The sequence below is a fragment of the Mauremys mutica genome, chromosome 6 (genome assembly GCF_020497125.1).
Source record: "Mauremys mutica isolate MM-2020 ecotype Southern chromosome 6, ASM2049712v1, whole genome shotgun sequence".
NCBI lineage: Eukaryota > Metazoa > Chordata > Testudines > Geoemydidae > Mauremys > Mauremys mutica.
Window position 1 is genome coordinate 128,174,970 of NC_059077.1, and position 25,728 is coordinate 128,200,697.

Sequence of the window (25,728 nt, forward strand, 5' to 3'; positions counted from 1 at the left end):
AACTGCTGATCTGGTAACTCTGCTTCTAATCCTAACCACTAACCAATATTTAAAACAGGGACTTTCCTTATTACCACATAGCACAGTTTTAACATGAAGTTAATATAAAGTAATAAAAAAATACAACAAAGATGGCAAACAATATACATTTTTATCATTTTTAATAGATTTTTAAATAAAAAGGTGATAACTTGTATTATTTAAATGTTTAACCCTTTTGTTTATTTTTTATTTTTGTTTGCCTTAATTTTATTTATAACTATACAAAATATGTTGCCATTTGTTTTTAATTGTAAGTTCTTTATCATGTATGTTGTCCCATGTTGTATGTGCCACATACCTATTATATTTTTATTTTGTTGCAACAAAAGTCAATTTTAAACCTCTTTTTAAAAAAAAATATAAATGGTACCACATTATTTTAATACTATGGTTGGAGTATAACCATCAATATTAATACCATTTTTTCAAAGTTCAAGAATGTCTGTTATAAATATATGTACATATATTTCTGCCTCAACAAATAATGCAATTGCAAACAAAAATAATTCTCTTTTACTAATCAAAGTTTTATTTTGTTGGTTTTTAATTTTTTTAAATAAAGAATTAAAAAGAAAGGGGAAACATCAACATTAAGATAAAGGAAATATTAACAAAATGTCAGTTTCTTGTTTGGGTTTTTATAAACTTGTTTGCACTTTTAAATATAGTTATAAAAATGTCATAGCAAAAATGTTTTAAAAAATTACAATTTATGCATAAAGCTAATCAAACAATTTCAACAGGTTTCCATCTTTGTCTCCCAAACACAACCAAGTGTCAGAAAACTTTAATACCCTCAAAGTATTTGCATCAACTTGTATTTAAATTTTATTTTGGTTTAATTACCTGTATTTAAAATTTGTTTTGGTTTAATTTTTATTCTCTTTAAAGTTATGTTTAAAGAAACCAGTGGTTGCTAACGTTTATGCTTCTAAACAGTTAATAAAAGTAAAATTGGTATCACAAGCAAATTAACTTTAAAAAGCTTGGTACAAATTATTTTATTAACTCTTTTGCTAAAACTAAGTGCTCAGCAGGGAAAAGCAATATGTTTCATAAAAAATTTTAAGCATCTATTTTAGCAGTTAAGCATTACATTTAGTATAAAATTTTAGTAATGGCCCTCAAGTAAAAATAAATGTCTATACAAGAATTGCCAAAGTATAGCTTGTGTTATAAAACACTTGGTCCCAATTACATTGTAAACACACTAAATTAATCTGTGCTTTAAATTTGGGTTACTAAAACAAGAGAAATGTAAAAAACAAACAAACAACCCCTTTATTATGTTAACTAACTTAAGCTGTTTAAGGCTGCATCCTACAAACCAACACCAGAAAACATCACACCACAAAACCACCAAAAAATATCAGTAGACAATGTAGTGCCCATACCTCACAAGGAATATTTTGTACAAAGATTATCACAATGATGTGTAGGGTGCGAATGCAGAGGTGCTTTTGTTCACAGCTATAGCTTCTTCTGTAAACAGAGAAGCTACTGTTCTGTGGGATGTTTAATATCAGCTTTAAAAAAAAAACATGGTGGAAGTGAACTGAATGCTGAAATGTCCACTCTTGCCAAGACAAAGCTATTTTTTTTAAATAAACAACCTGCTTTTTCCAAGTGAAACTAAAATCAATGGGAGGTGCTGGACCTTTGAAATTCAGGCTACTTATTGATGGGGCTATATATGAAGTTGGGCTACTAACTTTCAGCCGTGGATTTAAAAAATAAATAAATCTTGGCCTTTATTCATACAATAATACTTCACCATTTATTCTGAGCTCTTTGCTGACAGGCTCTGCTCATTTACAAACCTGAATTAGTCAGGCTTCAATCCCCTCTGACATCCATTTTAAAGATGGGTGAAGTGAAGCACAGACATATTAAGTCATATGGGGAATAGTCATGAGTGAGTCTCTCCTGAGAGCAAGTCAGTGACAGGGTTGGGAACAAAACCCTGGGTTTCAAAACCTCCCAATGAAGCCAGTGGGAATTACTTTTATACTGTGGTGTGAACTCCGCCTCCACATCACCCTTTGCTCTAACCACTGAGCTACAGTATCTCTATACTACAGCCATGGCACTGCCATTCAAATCCCTGGGGATGGTCACATATTTTTAACATTGAAACACCCCAAATCAGTCATGGTCTTTGGAATATCTCCTGAGACTGGAGAAAATGCCAGTAAGAGGAGACATCCCACCCAGAAGGCTATAAAGGAACCTGAGATAGACAATAGGCTGGAGGTTGCCTTATCTCCTTTCTCTTGTTTTGCACTGAGAATGAACTGCGTTTCCTAGGATGGATGCTTCCTTCCATGACATTAAAGAATGTGGAGTGGAACAGTGTGTCCCTTCATAGCCTCTCTTCCCTAAGAAAACAAATGGCAGGTCTCTTCTGTGCAGTTTTTAATATGACTTTTCTCTGAGAGATTTATTGAAGCAGCTTTGCAAGAGATTTGTAGCAAGTAGTGTTCTACCTGTAGTCTTACATCCCCAATGCCACAGCCATAATTCTCCCAGAGTGAAATGATAGAAGATCACAATGGCTACTTATGTATTATGATGATACTGTCTTCACAGGAAAGATTGCACTTGGCTTTCAGCATCTCATTTGGAGGACAGGAAACTTTCCTGCCAAGCTGAAACAAACAATGCTGTCCTGGTCACGATTGTGAGATCAAGTGAAAGAAACTTAATCAGCAGTGACTAGCTCATTTTGAGGAGTGTTTTCTGAGGACTCAATTTCTCTGTGTGCGGAAAATGGAGACTTCCAGCGCTAGGCTGCAGGTTTGAATCTGGCTAAAGTTGATAATTTAAACATCTGACAGGTGTGAAAGGAACTGTTCATCTTAGGGCAGTTCATACACAGGAGTCCAGTGCTGGAGTGAAACCCATCAGCTTTTTAACAATGCAAAGCAACACTACACATAACCTCAATACAGGAAGGGAAGATCACCGAGCTTTGCTAAAACTGCAAGGGAGCAAGGGTGAGGAAGGCAGCGAAATGACAGTGTCACTCCATAAAACTGGAAATGGCCCAGGACATCCACCTACTCTTTTCAAAAGTTCTGTGGGGCCTTAATGATCACAAGTGTGTAGGACCTCAAGAGTACATCTGGCCCAAAAGAAGACACCTCCCCCAGCACGGGGCACCAAGGAATCGGTTCAGAAGGGATGAAGGAAGACTTCCTCCTACTGGTTGCTCGCACCACTTCTTGCAGTACCCTACATCTTCTTTGGAGGCTTCCAATCCAAGTGCTGAAATGGTCCCGCTTAATGTGAGGAGACACAGTGCCATCACAGCACTAGGGAGTGCAGCTGCAGGTTTAGTTCTGTGCCTTGGGCTCCCCAGAGTGGTCACTGGCTTGATAGTTCCCTCTGATGCCAGTCAGGCAGTGCAGAACAACTCTCAGCCCTAGTGCGAGGTCTTTGATCTCCTGACTAACCATGTGCAACATGTTTTGTCAGAGAGGAAAAGCTTGTGGGGCTGAAGTGTGAGGAGGGTTCCTTGTGAGAGGGAAACCAATATGAACCTGTGACATTGACATGAACTGGGACTGTATAGATCATTGTTGCAACCAAGGTCCTGTAGTGGCACCAAATCTTGTATAAAGGGGGTCAAATAAGGTGTCTAAGACAAGGTTATGGTTTGCTGGTTATGATTATTTTATCTGTATGCATGTATCATTTTGTATTTAAAGTTATAAGTATTGGCTCTATACCGTCTCTATTTCAAACTTGTGCTGTGCTTCTCGGTAACACCCCAGACAATTTGGCATCAGCACCGCCTAGCCATTAAGGACCATCAGCTATACAACTGACCCACTGAGAGAAGGCAAATACACCTTGTGACTCTGCAAGGCATGCAGGGACATGCCTATGGACAGAACTCTAAGATTTTTCTATGCCATGTGCTAGATAGCTTGTCTTTGGGACAAAGAAAGCAGAGACCACATTGCAAAAGACTATAAAAGGCTGCTGAAGCTCCTCTATCTTGCCTTCAATCCTGCTTCTTACTTCTGGAGGGACTTTGCTGCAAACTGAAGCTCAAAACAAAGGACTGAATGACCCGTCCCAGCTGGAGATATACTCCAGAGACTTGATTTGAACCTGCAGTTTATTCCATCACTGCTACAAGCCTGAACCAAGAACTTTGCCATTACTGTATGTAATTGATTCCATTTAACCAATTCTAGCTCTCATCTATATTTCTTCTTATGAATAAACCTTTAGATTCTAAAGGATTGGCAACAGTGTGGTTTGTAGGTAAAATCTAATTTGTATATTGACTTAGGTCTGGGGCTTGGCCCTTTGGGATTGAAAGAACCATTTTTCTTGTACTGGGCTATTAGTTCTCATAACCATTCATCCCCATAATGAGTGGCACTGGTGGTAATACTGGAAAACTGGAGTGTCTAAGGAAATTGCTTGTGTGACTTATTGTTAGCCAGTGGGGTAAAACCAAAGTCCTCTCTGACTGGCTGGTTTGGTTTGCCTTAATAATAAAGGAACTCCAGCTTTGGGCTGTGTATCTATTGGGTTCCGGGAAGTGGGTGGGCGGAAGCCTGCCCAATGCTAAAGGATCCCCCCCCTCCAGCCAAAAGGGGGGATCTACAGGACCTCAGAAACCCAACTGAGGTCAGGGGACAACTAATAAAACAGGGACAGGAGTGCGGTCAAAGGGTCTTTGGGCTGTGTATCTATTGGGTTTCCGGGAAACGGGGCGGGCGGAAGCCCGCCCAATGCTAAAGGATTTCCCCCCACCCCGAGCCTAAGAGGAGGTACCACAGGGCCTCAGAAACCCACTAAGTGCGGGGGACAACTAATAAAAGAACAGGGACAGGAGTGTGGTCAAAGGGTCTTTGGGCTGTGTATCTATTGGGTTATCCGGGAGAGGGGGTGGGCGGAAGCCCGCCCCATGCTAACGGATCCCCCCCCCCAGCCTAAGGGGAGGATCCACAGGGCCACGGAAACCCACTAAGTACGGGGGACAACTAATAAAAGAACAGGGACAGGAGTGTGGTCAAAGGGTCTTTGGGCTGTGTAGTAGGGTGGTTACCTACGCCTGCCTTTTCGGGTTTAAAACAGCCGAGGAGAGGGCTGTGGCTGCGGCTGCAGCAAGAAGGGGTTAAAAGCTGCAGCTCTAAAATTTGGGCTGATTGGAAAAGCAGTCGCGGCTGGGCCACACCCTAATCAGGCCACAGCTGGCCTGTATAAAAAGGCCAGGGAAGCCAAGAGCAAACAGTTTCCCTCTCTATAGAGGGAGAAGGGCCTGACTGCTTAGAAGCTAGAAACAAGGTACCTAGAGAGGAGCAGGGCAAGGCTGGGGAGCTCCTGCCTGGAAAGCCCCAGGCTGTGGCCTTGATAAAGGCCAGGAAATGTACTGGGGCTATACAGGGGTAGGCAAAGGTAGCAGGTCCAAACCCCTCTTTGCCAGGGATTAATGGCATATACACTGCAGTCTGCCCCAGGGAGCAGGGGCTAGATGGTGATTGGTAGTCACCATATTCTGAGGCAAAGTGGAGGTAGTGGATTGGGGGTTCCCCAGGGAGGGGAGACCCAGATTGCTGGGGGACTGCCAGGGGGCAGCACCCCAGTTAAAAGGGTACTGGGGCAGGGCCGCCCAGAGGATTCCGGGGGCCCCGGGTCTTCGGCGGCGGGGGGCCCTTCTGTTCCGGGACCCGCCGCCGAAGTGCCCCGAAGACCCGCGGCGGGGGCCCCCCCGCCGCCGAATTACCGCCGAAGCAGGACCCGCGGCCGAAATGCAGCCCGGTCTTCTGCGGTGATTCGGCGGCGGGGGGGCCCCCGCCGTGGGTCTTCGGGGCACTTCGGCGGCGGGTCCCGGAACGGAAGGGCCCCCCGCCGCCGAAGACCGGGCTGAACTTCGGCGGCGGGTCCCGCTCCGTCTTCGGTTGTAATTCGCCAGCCGGGGGTTCTTCCACCCTGGAGAGGAAGGACCCCCCCCCCGCCGGCGAAGACCGAGAGCGAAGAAGCTCCTGCGCCCGGCCCCGTAAGAGTTTTCCGGCCCCCCCGGAGCGAGTGAGGGACCCCGCTCCAGGGGCCCCGAAAAACTCTCGTGGGGGCCCCTGTGGGGCTCGGGGCCTGGGGCAAATTGCCCCTCTTGTCCCCCCCTCTGGGCGGCCCTGTACTGGGGTGTGGGAGGGACACAGGGGCTAAGAGGACAGGCAGATCACCGGCCTGCAGAGGGTGCTCCTGGCTGGAAAAGAGCTAATTCCCAAGGACAACCAGCAGGAGGCACCACAGGGGTGAGTCTGCATGTCTACAGGCTGTAACTGCCCTGCCCTGCTCTGAGCAACTTGTCCTGAACTGACTAGCCTGGCACCCTGGTTCAATTCCTTTCTCTACCACATCTTCTCATGTGATCTCAGGTCTGCCATTGAGTCTGTCTCCATTCCCCATAACAGCATTTCCCTACTTTATGGGGCTGTTGTGAGAATAAACTAGAGATTATGAGCTGCACAAATATTATGGCAATGGGAGCATTAAAAGTACCTTAGGTGGTGAATATGGCCTACATCTGATTTGCAGCATATTGACCTGACTCTCTTCTCTGGTACAAGTCTGACTTCATTGGAGTTATTCTGATTTGCCTTGATGGCCATGAACGGCGGATCAGACTCTGTTTCTTGAAAGTTCACATTATGGCATGCTGTAAGGAAGACACTTTAAAAACAAAAAGTAGATGAAAACCATCAAACAGCCTGTGACATTTATCCCACACCAGCCCTGAAGGTGGGCAGGGAAGAATCAATGAACCTCCACAGATGCACCTGATGGGAGGCTCAGGGCTTTATAAACACTAATTGCTGGTGAAGCCAAGCTGGGGAAGAAGTGGGGAAAGGATTATAAAGAGAGGATGTTTGTGCAGGAGGGTGTTATAGGGAGACAGAATCTGTCGTCACTCTCTGAGAGCAGAGGAAACAACCACCTCCACCATGTGACTAAGTCCTGAGATCCTAGCCTTGAAAAAGGGAGAACCCCCAAGGGTTCTGGAATAGAAAGCCTGAGAAGGCTAGGTAGGGAGAAGCCCAGGAAACAGTAGCATGGAGGGGGACTGTGTATACCTTGGCTGCTGGTTATAGGACTAGAATCATAGAATCTCAGGGTTGGAAGGGACCTCAGGAGGTCATCTAGTCCAACCCCCTGCTCAAAGCAGGACCAAACCCAACTAAATCATCCCAGCCAGGGCTTTGTCAAGCCTGACCTTAAAAACCTCTAAGGAAGGAGATCCCACTACCTCCCTAGGTAACCCATTCCAGTTCTTCACCACCCTACTAGTGAAAAAGTTTTTCCTAATGTCCAACCTAAACCTCCCCCTCTGCAACTTGAGACCATTACTCCTTGTTCTGTCATCTTCTACCACTGAGAACAGTCTAGATCCATCCTCTTTGGAACCCCCTTTCAGGTAGTTGAAAGCAGCTATCAAATCCCCCCTCATTCTTCTCTTCTGCAGACTAAACAATCCCAGTTCCTTCAGCCTCTCCTCATAAGTCATGTGCTCCAGCTCCCTAATCATTTTTGTTGCCCTCCGCTGGACTCCCTCCAATTTATCCACATCCTTCTTGTAGTGTGGGGCCCAAAACTGGACACAGTACTCCAAATGAGGCCTCACCAGTGCTGAGTAGAGGGGAATGATCACATCCCTCGATCTGCTGGAAATGCCCCTACTTATACAACCCAAAATGCCATTAGCCTTCTTGGCAACAAGGGCACACTGTTGACTCAGATTCAGCTTTTCGTCCACCGTAACCCCTAGGTCCTTTTCTGCAGAACTGCTGCCCAGCCATTCGGTCCCTAGTCTGTAACAGTGCATGGGATTCTTCCGTCCTAAGTGCAGGACTCTGCACTTGTCCTTGTTGAACCTCATCATATTTCTTTTGGCCCAATCCTTTAATTTGTCTAGGTCCCTCTGTATCCTATCCCTACCCTCCAGCGTATCAACCACTCCTCCCAGTTTAGTGTCATCTGCAAACTTGCTAAGGGTGCAATCCACACCATCCTCAAGATCGTTAATGAAGATATTGAATAAAACCGGCCCCAGCACCGACCCTTGGGGCACTCCACTTGATACCGGCTGCCAACTAGACATGGAACCATTGATCACTACCCGTTGAGCCCGACCATCTAGCCAGTTTTCTATCCACCTTACTGTCCATTCATCCAGCCCATACTTCTTTAACTTGCTGGCAAGAATACTGTGGGAGACTGTATCAAAAGCTTTGCTAAAGTCCAGAAATAGCACATCCACTGCTTTCCCCTCATCCACAGAGCCGGTTATCTCATCATAGAAGGCAATTAGGTTAGTCAGGCATGACTTGCCCATGGTGAATCTATGCTGACTGTTCCTGATCACTTTCCCCTCCTTTAAGTGGTTCAGGATTGATTCCTTGAGGACCTGTTCCATGATTTTTCCAGGGACTGAGGTGAGACTGACTGGCCTGTAGTTCCCTGGATCTTCCTTCTTCCCTTTTTTAAAGATGGGCACTACATTAGCTTTTTTCCAGTCGTCCGGGACCTCCCCCGATCGCCATGATTTTTCAAAGATAATGGCCAATGGCTCTGCAATCTCATCGGCCAACTCCTTTAGCACCCTCGGATGCAGCGCATCCGGCCCCAAGGACTTGTGCTCGTCCAGCTTTTCTAAATAGTCCCGAACTACTTCTTTCTCCACAGAGAGCTGGTCACCTCCTCCCCATACCGTGCTGCAGAGTGCAGCTGTCTGGGAGCTGACCTTGTCTGTGAAGACAGAGGCAAAAAAAGCATTGAGTACACTAGCTTTCTCCACATCCTCCGTCACTAGGTTCCCTCCCTCATTCAGCAAGGGGCCCACACTTTCCTTGACTTTCTTCCTGTTGCTAACATACCTAAAGAAACCCTTCTTGTTACTCCTAACATCTCCGGCTAGCTGCAACTCCAAGTGTGATTTGGCCTTCCTGATTTCACACCTGCATGCCTGAGCAATACTTTTATACTCCTCCCTGGTTATTTGTCCGACCTTCCACTTCTTGTAAGCTGTTTTTTTGTGTTTAAGACGAGCAAGGATTTCACTGTTAAGCCAAGCTGGTCGCCTGCCATATTTACTTTTCTTCCTACACATCGGGATGGTTTGTTCCTGCAACCTCAATAAGGATTCTTTAAATACAGCCAGCTTTCCTCGACTCCTTTCCACTAGGTTGGATCCCAGTGCAGAGGGAGGGTCTGGGTTCCCCTGTCAGCCACCAGGAAGTGGCACAGGACTGTTGGTGGTGCCACCCTGAGAGTTGGTCCAGTGAGACTTTGATACAACCGGAGGGGAGACTACATAGTGACCTAGCCAGAGACCTCATTGCAAATAGAGAACATTGTGAATTACAGCAAGAGAGACCACAGCAGTGGTGGAGTGGCCATCAACAGGGGGTGCTTTACAGGAAAAAAGTCTCTGTGCCATGCCTAGCCAGGAGGATGTGCTCTTGTGGTGGGTAAACCTGTTATATAGCCAAGACTTTCCAGAGTGGATTCCTAAAGTTAGACACATAGGGTGGGATTTTCAAAAGTGCTTAGCATTGGCCTAACTTTCAATGGGAGCAGAGTTAAGCCACTGCTGTGCTGTCTTGAAAACTCCATCTTTAATTCGATATTTTTGCACATAACTAAGGGGACTGATTTTTAAAAGGCACTGCTCTTATTGAGCTGAAATGGAACTTAAATATGGTGGTAGGTGCCTAACTCCTATAACTTGTGCTTTCTCAAATGCTTCCTTCTAATCTTCCTGTTTGCCCACTGTGCTTCCTGAAATGGAAACAAGTTACTTTTTTTTAAAAAGTGCACCTCTTTGTTTAGAGATCTGGAACTCAAAGGCATTTTGTAATTTAGGGCTTTCTCTCTGTGTTGCTGTCTCCCTTTCTCTGCACCATATGAAGCATCAATAAATTCTAAGCTGTCATTTTGAGACTAGAAATAAAATGGAAATATAGACAAAACCAATACTACTATGGCTGAGGGAAAAAGGGCTGGATTCTCTCATTCAGATTAAGACCCTGTAGCAGATCAAGCAAACTGCAGTCTGTAATGGCCATTCATCATTGGCAAGGGAGTTGGACCAGCTGCCTCTGCCTATTCCCAGGCTGCACCTCTGCAGCCCCAGTACCCCCTTAGGACTACCAAGGGCTCAGCCTAGGGAGCTGTCAGGCTGGAGCTGCTCCGCTCTGCTCCAGGTACCCTTGTGCTCCCAGGCAACTTGGTCCTTCTTACTAGAAAGAGACTGACTGCTTTCTGGCCCTGCAGGTCTTTTATAGGGCCCAGCCTGGCCCTGATTGGCTGCCTCTCAGCCTTCTCTTATTGGCTGTCATCCCCAGCCCTCTCCAAGGGCTGACTTTTAACCCTTTCAGAGACGGAGCAGGGTGACCTCCCTGCTACGGGCCCCTTTACACCAATATAGAAGGCTTAAATAAGGTGTATGTTTTTAACAGTGAGAGTAATTAACCATTGGAACAATTTACTAAGAGTTGTGATGGATTCTCCATCAATGACAATTTTCAAAATCAAGATTGGATGTTTTTGTAAAAAATTTGCTCTAGGAATTATTTTGGGGCAGTTCTATGGCCTGTGCTACATAGGAGGTCGGACCAAATGATGGTCCCTTCTGGGCTTGGGATCTATGAACTGCTTAGGAAGTTAGGAATTTTTCAGCTGATCAGTTTTCCCATCCCAAAATGCTGATTCATCAAAACAGAAACTTTTCATGGGGAGCATACCAGTTTTGACTAAACTTTTGGTGTGAAAAGTTTCTGTGGTCCAGGATATAGAATATGAGGGTTGGAGGAGACCATCTAGTCCAACCCCTGGCTCAAAGCAGGACCAATCCCTAAACAGATTTTTACCCCAGTTCCCTAAATGGTCACCTCAAGGATTGAACTCACAACCTTGGGTTTCATAGAATGTCAGGGTTGGAAGGGACCTCAGGAGCTCATCTAGTCCAACCCCCTGCTCAAAGCAGGACCAGTTCCCAACTAAATAATCCCAGCCAGGGCTTTGTCAAGCCTGACCTTAAAAACCTCTAAGGAAGGAGATTCCACCACCTCCCTAGGTAACCCATTCCAGTGCTTCACCACTCTCTGAGTGAAAAAGTTTTCCTAATATCCAACCTAAACCTCCCGCACTGCAACTTGAGACCATTACTCCTTGTTCTGTCATCAGGTACCACTGAGAACAGCCTAGATCCATCCTCTTTGGAACCACCTTTCAGGTAGTTGAAAGTTTAACAGGTAGTTTACAGGCCCATGCTCAAACCACTGAGTTATCCCTCCTCCTGCTGCCTAGAGAGACACCTGTGATAAAGCCCTGGCTGGGATGATTTAGTTGGTTGTTCCTGCTTTGAGCAGGGGGTTGAACTAGATGACCTCCTGAGGTCTCTTCCAACCCTAATCTTCTATGACACTGCACCCTGTATTCTTTATAGTTGTATGATTATGATATGACATAATTATGATGCATTTTGTACTAGATGTGTCATGTAAGATGTTATTGGAAAAGTTATAATTTGTGAATATGATTATCCTATTTGTATGCATGTATCCTTTTTGGAACTGCAGTTATGAATATTGACTATGTATCTGTATTTCTAATGTGGTTACACCTGGGTTACAAAATGCTTCCAATCTAGACAGCTGGTTTTGAAGGGCTATTCAAAGTAATGGGCCATTAGGGAAAATAATAGGCTTTAGAAGAAGTTTATCCCCCACCTGGCAAACCTTCCTGAGATCGCTCCAGACAGCCGATGAGTAATGGCTGCTATGACTCAGCAGGGCATACAAGGGCATGTGCCCAGACCATATGACACTGATCTCCATTTTGGGTACGTGTATTTTTCCACAAACTGGGCTGGGAACTGATTTTGGAACAAAGGGTTCCCGCCATAGGGTAAAGCTATATATCGCTCCTGAGGTCTCTTCCAACCCTAATATTCTATGATTCTAAGGTGGGGTGTGACATCATCTCAGGGCCTCACCCCCTAAACAAGGACACTCCTGGAAACAACTGAGGAATAAAGACTGAACTGGGAGAAGTGTTGGTCCCAGGCTAAAAGGATTTCTAGCCTGTGCATGGAAAGCTGGTGGACTGCTTGTATCATCAGCCAGGGTGAGAATTTGCTAATTCATATCCATTCTTTCTAGTATTTTGGGCTTAGATTGCAGTTTTATTTATTTACTAGGTAATCTGCTTTGATCTGTTTGCTTTCACTTATAATCACTTAAAATCTATCTTTTGTAGTTAATAAACTTGTTTTTTGCTTTATCTAAACCAGTGTGCCTTTAAGTGAAGTGTTCGGGGAAAATCTCAGCTTGGTTAACACAAGTTTGTTGCATATTCCTCTCCACATTGAGGGAGGGGCGAACTATTTATGAGCTTACATTGTATAGATGTGAAACAGGGACTTGAAGCTGGGTCTAGCAGTTAGGGCACTGATGCAGGTAGTGAGAAACCCAGCTTCAAGTCCCTGTTCCACTTCAGGAAGAGTAAAGACTTGAATCTGGATGTCCCATATTCCAAGTGACTGACTATTGACTACTCTGTAAGGTGTATGTAGTTTGGGGCTTTTTTATCTGTTGTGGTCTTCATTCAAAATTTCAAAAGTCTCATTTTCCTCCTGATGTGGAATAGGAAAATATTCACAGGATAGGAAAAAAACAGTTCCTGCCCAGGCCAACTGGCAGTTACATTTACACGCTACCTGCCAGTGGTGTCAAGGTGCCTGAATGTAAATGAGAATCAGGCCCAAAAGAGTTTGGTTACTAAGGCATAATTCAGCAATGCACTTAAGCACATAATTAAATTACAGCTTGTGCTTTGCTGTCTTATAGAATTTCCCACTTTCACTCCTCTCCTCCATTTTCTTCCAGCAATGCTAACTTGAATGATGTGTTTAAAAAAAAAAAAAAAAGGTAAACATGAAAAAGAACCTCTGGATTCTACTCCGCCTGCTTTTGCAGGACTGCCAAAAAATACTACCATCATTCTAAAGAAATCCAGGAACCTTTTTCTGCTGCTATTAGTGTGTATCTATCTAAAGGCTACTAATTTCCTAAGGATTGGGGCTCAGTAAGGGCATTACTCTGGTAATTATTTCTAAAGTTCATAGTTGTTCAAATATGATCTCTGCTTGTCACATACTTACAGTAAAACCCAACTGCTATGTTGCAGCCTATACAGTTTATGGGCTTCCTCACTCTCACCAGTGAAGTGCTAGGATTCCTTAATAATCTGCTGCATCAGTATGTTCTCTCCATCATTGCACAGTACTTTTTTGGTACATTAATCGTTGTCTAGACTGGTTTTCTAAGATTATTCCCAGGGCAAGGAACTGTCTAACTTTATATAATATACATTATCAAGTGGAGTGCACTTCTGCAACAAATAAGCATGTAGTGGGAAGAAGATGGCGGTCGTGTTTAATTCTTTGTATTATGGTAGCACCTGGATCAGGGCCCTGTTGTGAAAGGCACTATGCAAACACTGTGACAGTCTGTAATCTTCTGTTCACCCTTTTAACATGTCTCTGATAATTTTTGTACAAGGTATCATTGGTGTAGTTTGGGTGGCGCATAGGGGCATTACTGCCCAAACTGTAAGCCTTGGGCAGGTGTGGAATTTGCCTCCCCCACACGCATGGCCGTGGTGGCCTGACTGGAGCTGCCCCCCAAATACAGAAGTCAAACTATGCCTATGCAAAGTATGCCTTGTGAGGTATCATTTGAAAACTCATAATTTGCTGAACATTATTGTCCTGGTTAAATATGTGCGGCAACATTGTTTGTAAAGTTGTAAAAGTCTACTGTATAAGGCACGTTCCAAATCTGAGAAAACAGATGCAGATCAGTTCCCCAGAGACAAAAGCTAGCAAACACCTCAGCCAGGTGTCAACATAAATAAATAGATTATCACCCGGTTAAGTGGCCATTCTTTGGTAGAAAGAAGGTTGTGAGCAAGAAATTTACATATTGGCAAAGAAACCACCTGGGAGTTCTTGTTCCCCAGACTTCCTGTCTCCTTCAAAGGGAAAAGAACTATAAGAAATTAGAAGAGAAGCCCCCCCAAGCCCTACTCCCTTTCTCTCTGCTTACAGTATCAGTGGCACCTGAAGGAACACTGGACAGGAAGAGAGCTCCTGACTGAAGGAGTTCAGCCAATAAAGGTCATGGCGATAAAACCTTTGCTTTGAATTCATTGAGCTTGTTAAGTTCAGTGTTAGTTTGACTTTTATTTCTTTGTAACCAATTCTGACTTTTATGTCTCGTTACTTGTAATCACTTAAAATCTATCTTTCTGTAGTTAATAAACTTGTTTTATTGTTTATCTAAGCCTGTGCTTTTGAATTGAAGTGTTTTGGAACCTCCTTTTGAAATAACAGGGTTTGTGTACATTATTTTTTATTAATGAAATGATGGACTTTCTATGAGCTTGTATTGATTAGGAGGGTGCTGGGCAATACAAGATGCACATTTCTGGGGACAAATCTGGGACTGGGAGTTTGCTGGTGTCACTCTGAAATATAATTCAGGAGTGGCTGGTTAGATGCACTCATGATTCAGCTGGCAATGATTTTGCATGCTGGAGGCTAAGTGTGAACAGAGAAGGAGCAGTAGTTCTCACAGTGAAGCACTGTAAAAGACACTCCAGTTTGGAGAGTTGAGGGGGGACAGCTGCCTATCAGTCCAGATTGTACCCTGGGTATTGTCACAAACACACGGTAACTTCTCTGTAGGCAGGGACTTCCTCCTATGTGGGGTATGTCATTTGACATACAGAGAGTAGCCAGGACACAAATATTTGCTGCTAGTCATGTTTAATCCTAACTCCGCAGCATCCTGAATTCAATCCATGCAATAGGACTGTACTTGGTCAGACAGCACTACAGTGTCTCTGTATGTCTCTGATGTGGTGTATGATTAAGGGTCTGGAACTGCTTTGGTGTAATGGGGAGAGCTCCCCCACTAGTCCTGCAAGAGCTGAATTGGCCAGGTGGACCCAATCAGCTAATTAGGCTGCAAACAGGGGAGCTTTAGGCTGGAGGCAGCTAATTGGAGAGAGGCTCACTTGTGCAGGAACAGGCAGGGACTATAAAGCCAGGTAGCTGGGTAGTGATAGGGCTACTGGAAAAGGCTGCAGGCAGCCAGTAGCAATTCCCTGGGAAGAGGGAGGTGTGCTCGGGGGCAGCAGGAGATAGTCTACAGTTACTCCCTGGGAGAATGGTTCTTGGAGCTGGTACACCCGGAGAGAGTAGGGGAGCTAGAGTGGTAGAAAGCAGTCCAGGGAAGGAACAGTGAATGTGGAGAGAGGGAGCCCAGAACTGCTGAGCTGAGAGTCCCTGTCTAGAACCTGGAAAAGAGGGTGGGCCTGGCTTCCCCTACTAGCCCCCAAGGGCATGGCATAGAACTGAGGCAGTGAATGGGAAGGCTGCCTAGGACTGCTGCTGGACTGTACCCCAGAAGGGGGCTCTCTGAATGACCTAGTCAGAGGGCTAAGTCACAAAGGAGACACTAAGGGTCATAGAGCTGCAGACTAGAAGGAGAAACAGAGTAATGGCATGCAAACCTAGGAAGGGGATGTCTAACTCAGGTGCTGATCCCTAGAGCCACTAGCAGGAGGTGCTAACCAGTGGTGAGTGATGTGCCCCGTGACAAGAGGGTTTCAAAACACTGGGGCTTTTCAGCATGGAAAATAGATGACTAAGGAGGTTGGATATGATTAGAGGTCTATAAAATCATGACTGGTGTGGAGAAAGTAAATAAAGAAGTTTTATTTACCCCTTCATATAACAAAAGAACCAGGAGTCACCCAATGAAATTAATAGGCAGCAGGTTTAAAAAAAAAAAAAAAAGGAAGTACTTCTTCACACAATGCACAGACAACCTGTGGAACTCATTTGCCAGGGGATGTTGTGAAGACCAAAACTAGCTAACACAACTAATTGTGTTAAAAAAAGAACTAGATAAGTTCATGAAAGGTAGGTCCTTCCATGGCTATTAGCCCAGATGATCAAGGCTGCAACCCTATGCTCTGGGTTTTCCTAGCCTCTGATTTCCAGAAACTGGGTGCAAATGACAGGGGATGGATCACTCAATGATTGCCTGTTCTCTGAAGTACCTGGCATTAGCCACTGTCAGAAGACAGGACACCTGGTTAGATGGACCATTGGTCTGACCGAGTGTGGCTGTTCTTATGTTATCTGTATTAAAAACTGTGGTCAAATTACAAGCTATAATATTAACTCATAAGGGGTTTCCTTGTCATCCTTGAGGGAAGTATGCAATCTGAATCTTGTGCAGTGTCTACAAAGAGCCAACCTAGACCCAGGGGGTGGGTTGTGCCTCTCTGCCTTAGGGAGCAGCCTGCTTTGTCTCTTTCTGTTTTTGTTTCCTGGGTGTTAGGGTGCTGAATTATAAGAAATCTAGTGCTATCTTGCAACCTTCCATATATTTGTATAATATATATACATATATATATTTGTTTGTATTTGTATAAATATATTTATATTTTTATCTAACTTCTGTGTGCGTGCTGTGAAAATAACATCTCACTCTCTAAATAGGCAAGAGTCCTAGACACTGGGGAAAAAGAAAGTGGTGTTCCTGATTCATAGATGGGAGATTGACGTTGGGCAAGGCACTTATCCTCTTTTTGCCCCAGACAAGAATTGATTCTAGGTTTCTTGATACCTAACCCTATCCCTAAGCGTCAACCATGAACCCAGTGCAGTGTCAACCACAAAATTATTCTTCCTGCTAGAGGATTTCTCTAATAACTCAATTGTGAAAGTAACTGTGATAGTAAATTCATAATCATGGTTGATATAAATACTTTATTGATTATTCTCTCTCATTTCGTCAATGAGGATGTGTATATAAGTAGTGAAGAGACTTTTGTAAGCATCAGATAGAAAATAAGAACTTCTCCTTCTGAAGAGGAGACCTGGATAACTAGAGAGAAGTGATACCACTTACTATTAAACTAAGAACAGCTAAGATTTGTGACTCATGATTAAGGCTATGATTTAGTCACGGAGGTCATGGCAGTCATGGATTCTGTAACTTTTCTGGACCTCCGTGACTTCTTCAGCTTCAGCTGTCAGCCGCTGAAGCGATGGCTGGAGCCATGGCTGGGGCTGGAACTGAGGCTATGCTCCCCAATTAGCCCTGCGGCGGGGGCCACCACTGGGGCCATGCACCCTGGCCCCGCGGCTTGCTGCAGGAGCCACCGCTGGGGCTGTGCGCCTCTGCCCCTGGTGGGGACAGCAGCTGGGGCTGTGCACCTCTGCTGCAGCTTGTATGGGTATTTTTAATAAAAGTCACAGGCTCCATTAATTTTTGTTTGTTTGCCTGTGACCTGTCTGTGACTTTTATTAAAAATAACCATGACAAAATCTTAGCCTTACACATGATCCATTTTCCACGTGCCAAAATTTGTTCTGTTTAGGGTGGTTGTAAAATGTCTTGATCTAGTCATCTGGCCTCTCTTTTTGTCTCAAGTTACCCGCCTATAGAATGGTTTAACCCAAATGTCACTGTCGTGTTTTCTGACCAAGTACATTCCTATTGCATGGATTAGAACATAACATAAGAATGGCCATACTGGGTCAGACCAAAGGTCCATCCACCCTAGTATCCTGTCTACCAACAGTGGCCAATGCCAGGTACCCCAGAGGGAGTGAACCTAACAGGTAATAATCAAGTGATCTCTCTCCTGCCATCCATCTCCACCCTCTGACAAAGAGAGGCTAGGGACACCATTCCTTACCCATCCTGGCTAATAGCCATTAATGGACTTAACCTCCATGAATTTATCCAGTTCTCTTTTAAACCCTGTTATAGTCCTAACCTTCACAACCTCCTCAGGTAAGGAGTTCCACAAGTTGACTGTGCGCTGTGTGAAGAAAACTTCCTTTTATTTGTTTAATGGGCAGCAGGTTTAAATTTCATTTGGTGGACCCTAGTTCTTATATTATGATAACAAGTAAATAACTTTTCCTTATTCACTTTCTCCACATCACTCATGATTTTATAGACCTCTATCATATGCCCCCTTAGTCTCTTCTTTATTTTTTTTTATTGAATTCAAACCTCTGTGGAGTCAGCGTTAAACATGACTAGTAGCAAATGTTTGTGTTTTGGCTACTCTCACATTTACAATTGTCACTTTAAATGTATTGAACACATGTTAAAACACAACTAAAAGTCAAGAGTAGACCTAACCCTTCTGGGACAGCTGGTTTCTGCAGAGCACTCCCCTCCATGCAGAGAGGGGTTCTTGCCCTTGTGGTCTGACACAACAATGTCAGAGCCAGCTTGCCATGGAGCCACAAAGCTTCCTTCCTTTTTCTTTAGTTGTGTGGTATCTGCCGCTCATTCCAGGCCTCAAGAACAACTTGGTTCCACCAGCCTATGCGTGTGGACTGGACCTAAAGCAACCCACTGAGTTAACATAATTCTTGAACTGCATGGAACTGTCTATTGCAGGGTGTCACAGATCCAGCTGGGCACCCTCTCTTGGCAACTCACCAAACTGCTGTGAGGGGAGCCAGCTGCTGGATCCCATATGTGTTACACCTCCAGAGTCTGCACTGCAGCCCAGGCACTGTCCCTATCTTAGGGCGTCTGGCACCCTGTCCTGTGAGCAATGGGCAGCACGGTCACAGCTCTGTCTCTGGAACCAGTGCTGAGACCTTAGATTCTCTTCCTTGCTTAGCCTTCTGGTTTACCTCGTCAAGGGCTCCATGGTAGGAGCAATATAAAATGCGCAGACATTTTGCACAGGAGTTAACGCAAACTGCTCTTTCTTTACTAGCACAAGAAATACAGAGAGCTATACAAAAATAATAAACCCTACAGGCATTTCCCTGCCTCAGTTTCCTCACCACTTCAAAGCATACTTTGGCTGACAGAAGTCAGGGTCCTCTGAGGCCATCCAGGGTCCTTCCATTTCAGTGCATGCCTTGGGTTCTAAAACATGAAGCCTTCTCCCGCACCCTGTCTGCTCTGCCCTTCGCCGGCCCTCCCCTTCCCTTCTCCTGCTCAAACGTCCATGTGGCTCCCTGCACCTTCCCCCTGTGAGTCATTTTATAATCTTGCCTTGTCACTTCTGTCCCTTGGTCCTTCCTTGGGAATTTCCACTCTCTCCCTTACTTCCTCCTCTTGTCTGAAGGGAGAGAGGAATCTTCTTCCAGCTTCAGCAAACCTATTGGCCCAAGGAATTTCACTTTGATAGGCGGGTGTTGAGTTCTAATGATCCACCATTGTAGCTGGTGTGAAAGCTACATGGTCATTGGTGACAAACCTTTAATGAATATATGTAGACAGTGAGGCATTCGTGATACAGCAGTTTTTACAGCAACAGCTTCATAATATTTATCAGAATTTATAAGGCTTCCAAGATCTATGATTCTATGATCATTACACAGGGTTGCATGTAAACATAGGAATTGCCACACCCAGATTGTGGCAAGCTCCGTCAAGTGCTGGCCTCAGTTCCTGGCTCTTCATGGGTACTGCCAAAAAAACCCTCTCCCACTTCACCATAGACACCTCAGAACTGTTTTTTCAAAAGCTCCATAAATCTTCCTTGATGAGCAAGGACCCAAATGTTCATCCTCACCTCCATTTAGAGGTATTTGAAATGGCATTGGTACACCGGCACTTATGGCAGGTTGACCTCTTTTCTCCCACAATCCCATTAGGCTCCCAGAAGCCAGTGTTTCAGGGAGCTGTGCTGGATAAATATCTATCATACGGAGCAACTACAATAGTGTATGACAGTTGGTATGGACATGAGGCAAAACTGGATTCACCACATTGTGGGTACTTACTGTGAAAGATGTGACAAATACAAGTAAATGTTAAGACTATTGTGTAGTAGGAAGAGAGCCTGAGACACAAGCCCTTGTATTAATGGCCTTGTATGAGGCCGGACCTGCTTACAGAATCTGGCAAGAACAGGGCTAATATTGCAGAAATACATATTTTTAAGAAGTGCTAAGCACAGAGTACTTACTCAAACACATTCTGATATCAAGTGGTGCCAGAACATCCCAATCAGGGGTGGCTCCAGGCCCCAGCACGCCAAGCGCGTGGTTGGGGCGGCAAGCCGCTGGGGGTGCTCTGCTGGTCCCCGCAGGGCGGCAGGCAGGCTGCCTTCGGCGGCTTGCCTGTGGAGGGTCCACTGGTCCCACGGCTTCGGAGGACCTCACACAGGCATGCCTGCAGGAGGTCCGCTGAAGCCACAGGACCAGTGGACCCTCCGCAGGCAAGCCGCCAAAGGCAACCTGCCTGCTGTGCTTGGGGCGGCAAAATGCCTAGAGCCGCCCTGATCCCAATATCAAGGATGATACAAAAACATTTCCCAAGGATAACTGGAACATACTGATCCCTTTTAAAAGATAAGGTCAAGATGACATATGTAATAGCAATGTTTTGATTGAATCAATATGATGGGTGATAACTAGCCATGTCAGGGGGCCGTAACTATGTCAGAGGCAGTACGTAACTTGTTTGTATTAGGGTATAAAGAGGTATTTTAGAGGGAGTACCTGGCCTGGTGCCTTCGTACCTTAACGGATCTTGTGGTCATTGGGCAGCTCGCTCAAGGTCTGCTGTTCCAACTGTCGCACAGAGCTGGGGCAGCACACAGGGAGAACACACACATGCAGCTGAACATCTAACAACATATTGTATTTAATTTTATGAATGTTAATGAATGATTGTGGGCTAAGGATTGCATTCTACTCCAAGCGGGGAGGCAAGGGCTATCACAGCCCTTCAGGAACTTCAGGGCTTCAGGAACTGAAAACAGTGGAGGCTAATTACTGAAATCCTTGGGAGTGCAAACCACTCAAGAGAAGTATTTCCCCTGGTGTAGTTTGCATATAATTCAAGCCAGGTTTTCAAGAAATGCAGGAGACCAAGAACAAACATGAGGTAAAAAGAGCCAGCTTGATATGACAGAGGGGCCTTCTTTTTGATTTAACAAATGGACATGATGTTTTGCTTAAGGGAGGACCCTACCTTGGTGAAGGGTTGGAAAGACTGGAAACTATCAGGGTCCCCATAGCATGGATGGACAACTTCTGGTACATTTAGTGGGTGTTTAGACCATTGTATTGTTTTTTATATTTTTTTCTGGGTGCTTTTGTTCCTTAAATATATGTACCCTGCTTTGGAAGAGCTGTGCAGTCACTGGTAAACCACTGTCATTGTCCCTGGAGAAAGCGTTCAGCCCCTGTCATTTCACTCTAGTCAGATCTGCATGGGGTAATCACAGTGGGATGCAGCAGAGCTGTAACCTAAATCTCTGCTCAGAAAGGAAAGGGATGGCTAGAGGCCTGAGAGGGGATTCCTTGCAATGACTGTGGAGGGGGTCAAAGATGCAGTTATGCTGAAACATACATTGCTGCAATCCTACTGGCTCTGTTATGAGTGGCTCAGGTCCCTAGTGTAGACATAGCTTCTCTCAGAACCCACATGGCATGGATTCAGTTACTCTGGGAAAGGCCCCAGGGAAAGGGTGATAACTGAATTCTTCTTGCCCTGAATTAAAAACAAACAAACACCCCCCCTCCCCTAAAGTGAGATGCTATCCCTGGTCTACACAGCTTGTGGAAGTGGGAGTTTATTTGCCCAAATAAACTATGACAAGGGGGCCAGCAATATCCTCAGTGATGTTCTGGGTAGAAGAAAAGTATTTTCTCATCTGTGCCCCCATATCCTTGGACTTTCAGGTACATATATTAGGGGTGGGTGGTGGGGTTGTGTTGAAATTTAAAGGCTATAAACCCTTCCCCCTGCTGTTGTTCTTTAGTATATTCTACATACACAGATGCTTCATTCTGTCTCAATTACTTTCACTGATTGTGTTAGACAATTACTAGAAATCCATATTTTTCCCAGCATCCAGCTTAACTTTTGGTTTTAAATCCTTCATCTTATATTTTGCTGTCTGCTCTGACCTTGTCTCACTAGCAAATTGAGGCTGGTCTGTTCCCTAGCTAGCCTGAATTGGCACTGCAGCTCAAACAGTGCCCCTTGAGTAACTGTCATTAGAAGAGCCACTTCAGCACAGCCAGCAACTGCAGATTGCACCAGCTGCAGAGACTATGTAGCACTAGGAGGATAGAGTCACAGTTGGTGGTACATTCATTTAGGTCTCATTGACTATAAGAGGCTCAGTGCAGCTACAGGGATCTCTTCATGTGGATGAACCTGCAGGAGCCAGGGTATGCATGCATGCATGCACATATGTATATAGTTTTCAAAACACCCATACAATGTAGTTTTGTTCCAGTGTAGGGTGTGGTTTAGAGTAGATGCCTTTAGTAGGTGGTCTGAGGAAAATCTCCCCAGGAGAACCTTATGGGAAAACTAACACCCCCTCCCCCCGAAATCAGCATCACACAGACAGGAGCTGTATTAAAATGTGACTGGATATTCTCCTTGTTATCTCAGTTACAGACGAGAGACTAGATTGGAATAATGGGATCAGGAGGACACATATAATGAGGCTTGGCAGAACTTGATTTTTTACTTGTTCGTGTAATTTTGAAGGATGATGTTTGTTTTAAGCACTTTTTTTTATCTGTATATAAATTTTCACAGTTGCAGGAAATTATGGGCTGGATGGATCAGACAAGGGAAGGTCAGGATAATTATTTAATGAAGTAGATGCTGTGATTCAAAAAGATAAAGCTTTATAACAGTTACAACACAAATTGTCAACATCACGTCAAAATATACAAAGTATGGTTCTTTTTTCTTTCATTGCTTACCTGTAAACTTTGATTATTGATGGAATTATTTTTTTCATCAGTTTGTGCCTGTAGAGTGATGGTGATAAAAATCTAATCCTTCCAACCCTAAACATATTTACCGTAGTACGTTTCCTCAAAAAATACACTATGGACCTGCAGTTTGTGAGAGGATGTGCACTTGAGCTGAAGTGAATAGGATCCAGGGATGCCCAAGCACCTTTGGCGATCAGGCCCTGTATATCTTCTTCACAATGCGGCTTTGGCAACTCTTGCATCTTTATAAAAACTTTTGGATGGCTGATTTTCCCTGGGTCTCCCCTATACTGAAGTCAAGTGATCTGCCCAAGAATCTCAGCTTTCATTTAAGAACGAAAGTTTCTAGTCCACGTCTTGTGGGAAAGCGAGACAATATGAAGCAAGTGCACCCCGGAGCTTGAGTTGCCAGGAGGTAATTTGTTAATAACATTCATTATTGCAGACGCTGGGGTGCGGGGGGAGTCCCGTAGACACCCACGCGAGGCACAGACTGGAGAGACAGACAGACAGACAGAGGCAGGACGGGGCAGACACAGACGCGTCGCAGAGACAGAACCAGCCACGCGCGCAGCTGCCCCAGGGAAGGACACGGCCACCTGACCGGGGGGGGGCGGGGGGGAGCAGGAGCAGAGCCCCGCCTCGGGCCGGAAGTGGGCCGAGCCCTTTCTGTGGCGGACAGCGGCGCATACGCTCTATCTCCCTCACGCAGGACGGAAACGGCCGCGGTGCCCCACCAATTCGTGCCCGGGCGGGCGCGCTGAGCCGGCACTCGGCGCCCGCCACACTTCGCGGTCTCGGCGCGGCCGGCGGGTTGGCGAGCGGAGCAGGCCCCGCCCCTTGGTACTGAGCTGCCGCCGCGTCGCGCCGCCGCCGCCGCCGCCGGGGGAGGATGAGGAGCGCGGGGCGGCGCTGCCCAGGGACTCGAGCCGCAGCCGAGCTCCAGTGACCGACCGACCCGCTGCCCTGGGGCCGGTGATCGCGGCGGTTGGATGCCCGGTGCCTAGCGGGGATCCCCGGCCCGGCTCCCCCGGGACAGAGACCCGCGCCCGCCATGGGATGCTGCAGCTCGGCCGCACACGTGAGCGGGACCCGCCCCCCCGTACCGTGCCCCCTCCCCCCCACTGCGCCCCCGTACCGTGCCCCCTCCCCCCCACTGCGCCCCCGCACCGTGCCCCCTCCCCCCCACTGCGCCCCCGTACCGTGCCCCCTCCCCCCCACTGCGCCCCCGCACCGTGCCCCCTCCCCCCCACAGCGCCCCCGTACCGTGCCCCCTCCCCCCCCCTGCGCCCCCGCGGGGACCGGCCCCCCCGTACCGTGCCCCCTCCCCCCACTGCGCCCCCGTACCGTGCCCCCTCCCCCCCACTGCGCCCCCGTACCGTGCCCCCTCCCCCCCACTGCGCCCCCGCACCGTGCCCCCGCCCCCCCACTGCGCCCCCGTACCGTGCCCCCTCCCCCCCACTGCGCCCCCGCGGGGACCTGCCCCCCCGTACCGTGCCCCCTCCCCCCCGCCACTGCCCCCCCGCGGGGACCTGCCCCCCCGTACCGTGCCCCCTCCCCCCCACGTGCCCCCCGCGGGGACCGGCCCCCCCGTACCGTGCCCCCTCCCCCCCACTGCGCCCCCGCGGGGACCGGCGCCCCCGTACCGGGCCCCCTCCCCCCCACTGCGCCCCCGCGGGGACCCGCCCCCCCGTACCGTGCCCCCTCCCCCCCACTGCGCCCCCGCGGGGACCTGCGCCCCCGTACCGTGCCCCCTCCCCCCCACTGCGCCCCCGCGGGGACCCGCCCCCCGTACCGTGCCCCCTCCCCCCCCACTGCGCCCCCGCGGGGACCCGCCCCCCCGTACCGTGCCCCCTCCCCCCACTGCCCCCCCGCGGATACCGGCCCCCAGGTACCTTGCCCCCTCCCCCCACTGCGCCCCCGCGGGGACCTGCCCCCACGTACCGTGCCCCCTCCCCCCCACTGCCCCCCCGCGGGGACCTGCCCCCACGTACCGTGCCCCCTCTCCCCCACTGCCCCCCCGCGGGGACCTGCCCCCACGTACCGTGCCCCCTCCCCCCCACTGCGCCCCCGCGGGGACCTGCCCCCCCGTACCGTGCCCCCTCCCCCTCGCCGCTGCCCCCCCGCGGGGACCTGCCCCCCCGTACCGTGCCCCCTCCCCCTCGCCGCTGCCCCCCCCGCGGTGACCTGCCCCCCCGTACCGTGCCCCCGCCCCCTCGCCGCTGCCCCCCCGCGGGGACCTGCCCCCCCTTACCGTGCCCCCTCCCCCCACTGCGCCCCCGCGGGGACCTGCCCCCCCTTACCGTGCCCCCTCCCCCCCTGCGCCCCCGCGGGGACCTGCCCCCCGTACCGTGCCCCCTCACCCCCAAGGGACCTGGCCCTCCCCCATACTGCAACCCGGGGGGACATGGTCCCCCCCATACAGTGCCACCTTCGCACCCCCCCCTTGCAAGGTGCTTCTCTACTCTTCCCCCCCACGGGTTGCGGGGTGCCCCCTCCCCGATTGCTGGGCACCCCCTATTTGCTCTCCTTTCAGGGAGCCAGGCGACCCTCCTTCACACAGTGCCCCCCATCTCACCCACTGGGACCTAGCCCCCCCATACAGCACCCCCTTCCCCGTGGTGCCCCATCTCACAGGGCACCCCGTCCCTGTCGCCCTTCTTCACACCCCGCCCGCTCGCCCCTGGATGAGAGGAAAGCGGGGATTCAGGGACACAAATTCATTACCTTGGGAGTAGAGCTCACAAGAACTTCTCCTCTCTCGCTTCCTAGGGCAGGGCTCAGCTCCCCTCTGTGCAGAGCCACCCCGACCCCTGGCCCCACTCTGCACTGGGCCTTGCCAGCCATCAGGT

The 25,728-nt window shown here is 47.7% G+C and overlaps 1 protein-coding gene across 2 annotated transcripts in view; it reads left to right on the top strand.

Moving 5' to 3' along the window:
* Positions 1–23,743: 23,743 nt before the first annotated feature.
* SLC44A1 (solute carrier family 44 member 1) overlaps positions 23,744–25,728 on the top strand; it is a 92,580-nt gene continuing 90,595 nt past the window's right edge. For both annotated transcript variants that reach the window (XM_045020603.1, XM_045020602.1), the window contains exon 1: positions 23,744–23,957. In XM_045020603.1, the coding sequence (XP_044876538.1) occupies positions 23,931–23,957 (27 nt within the window). In that variant the 5' untranslated portion in view covers positions 23,744–23,930. The remainder of the gene's footprint in view (positions 23,958–25,728) is intronic.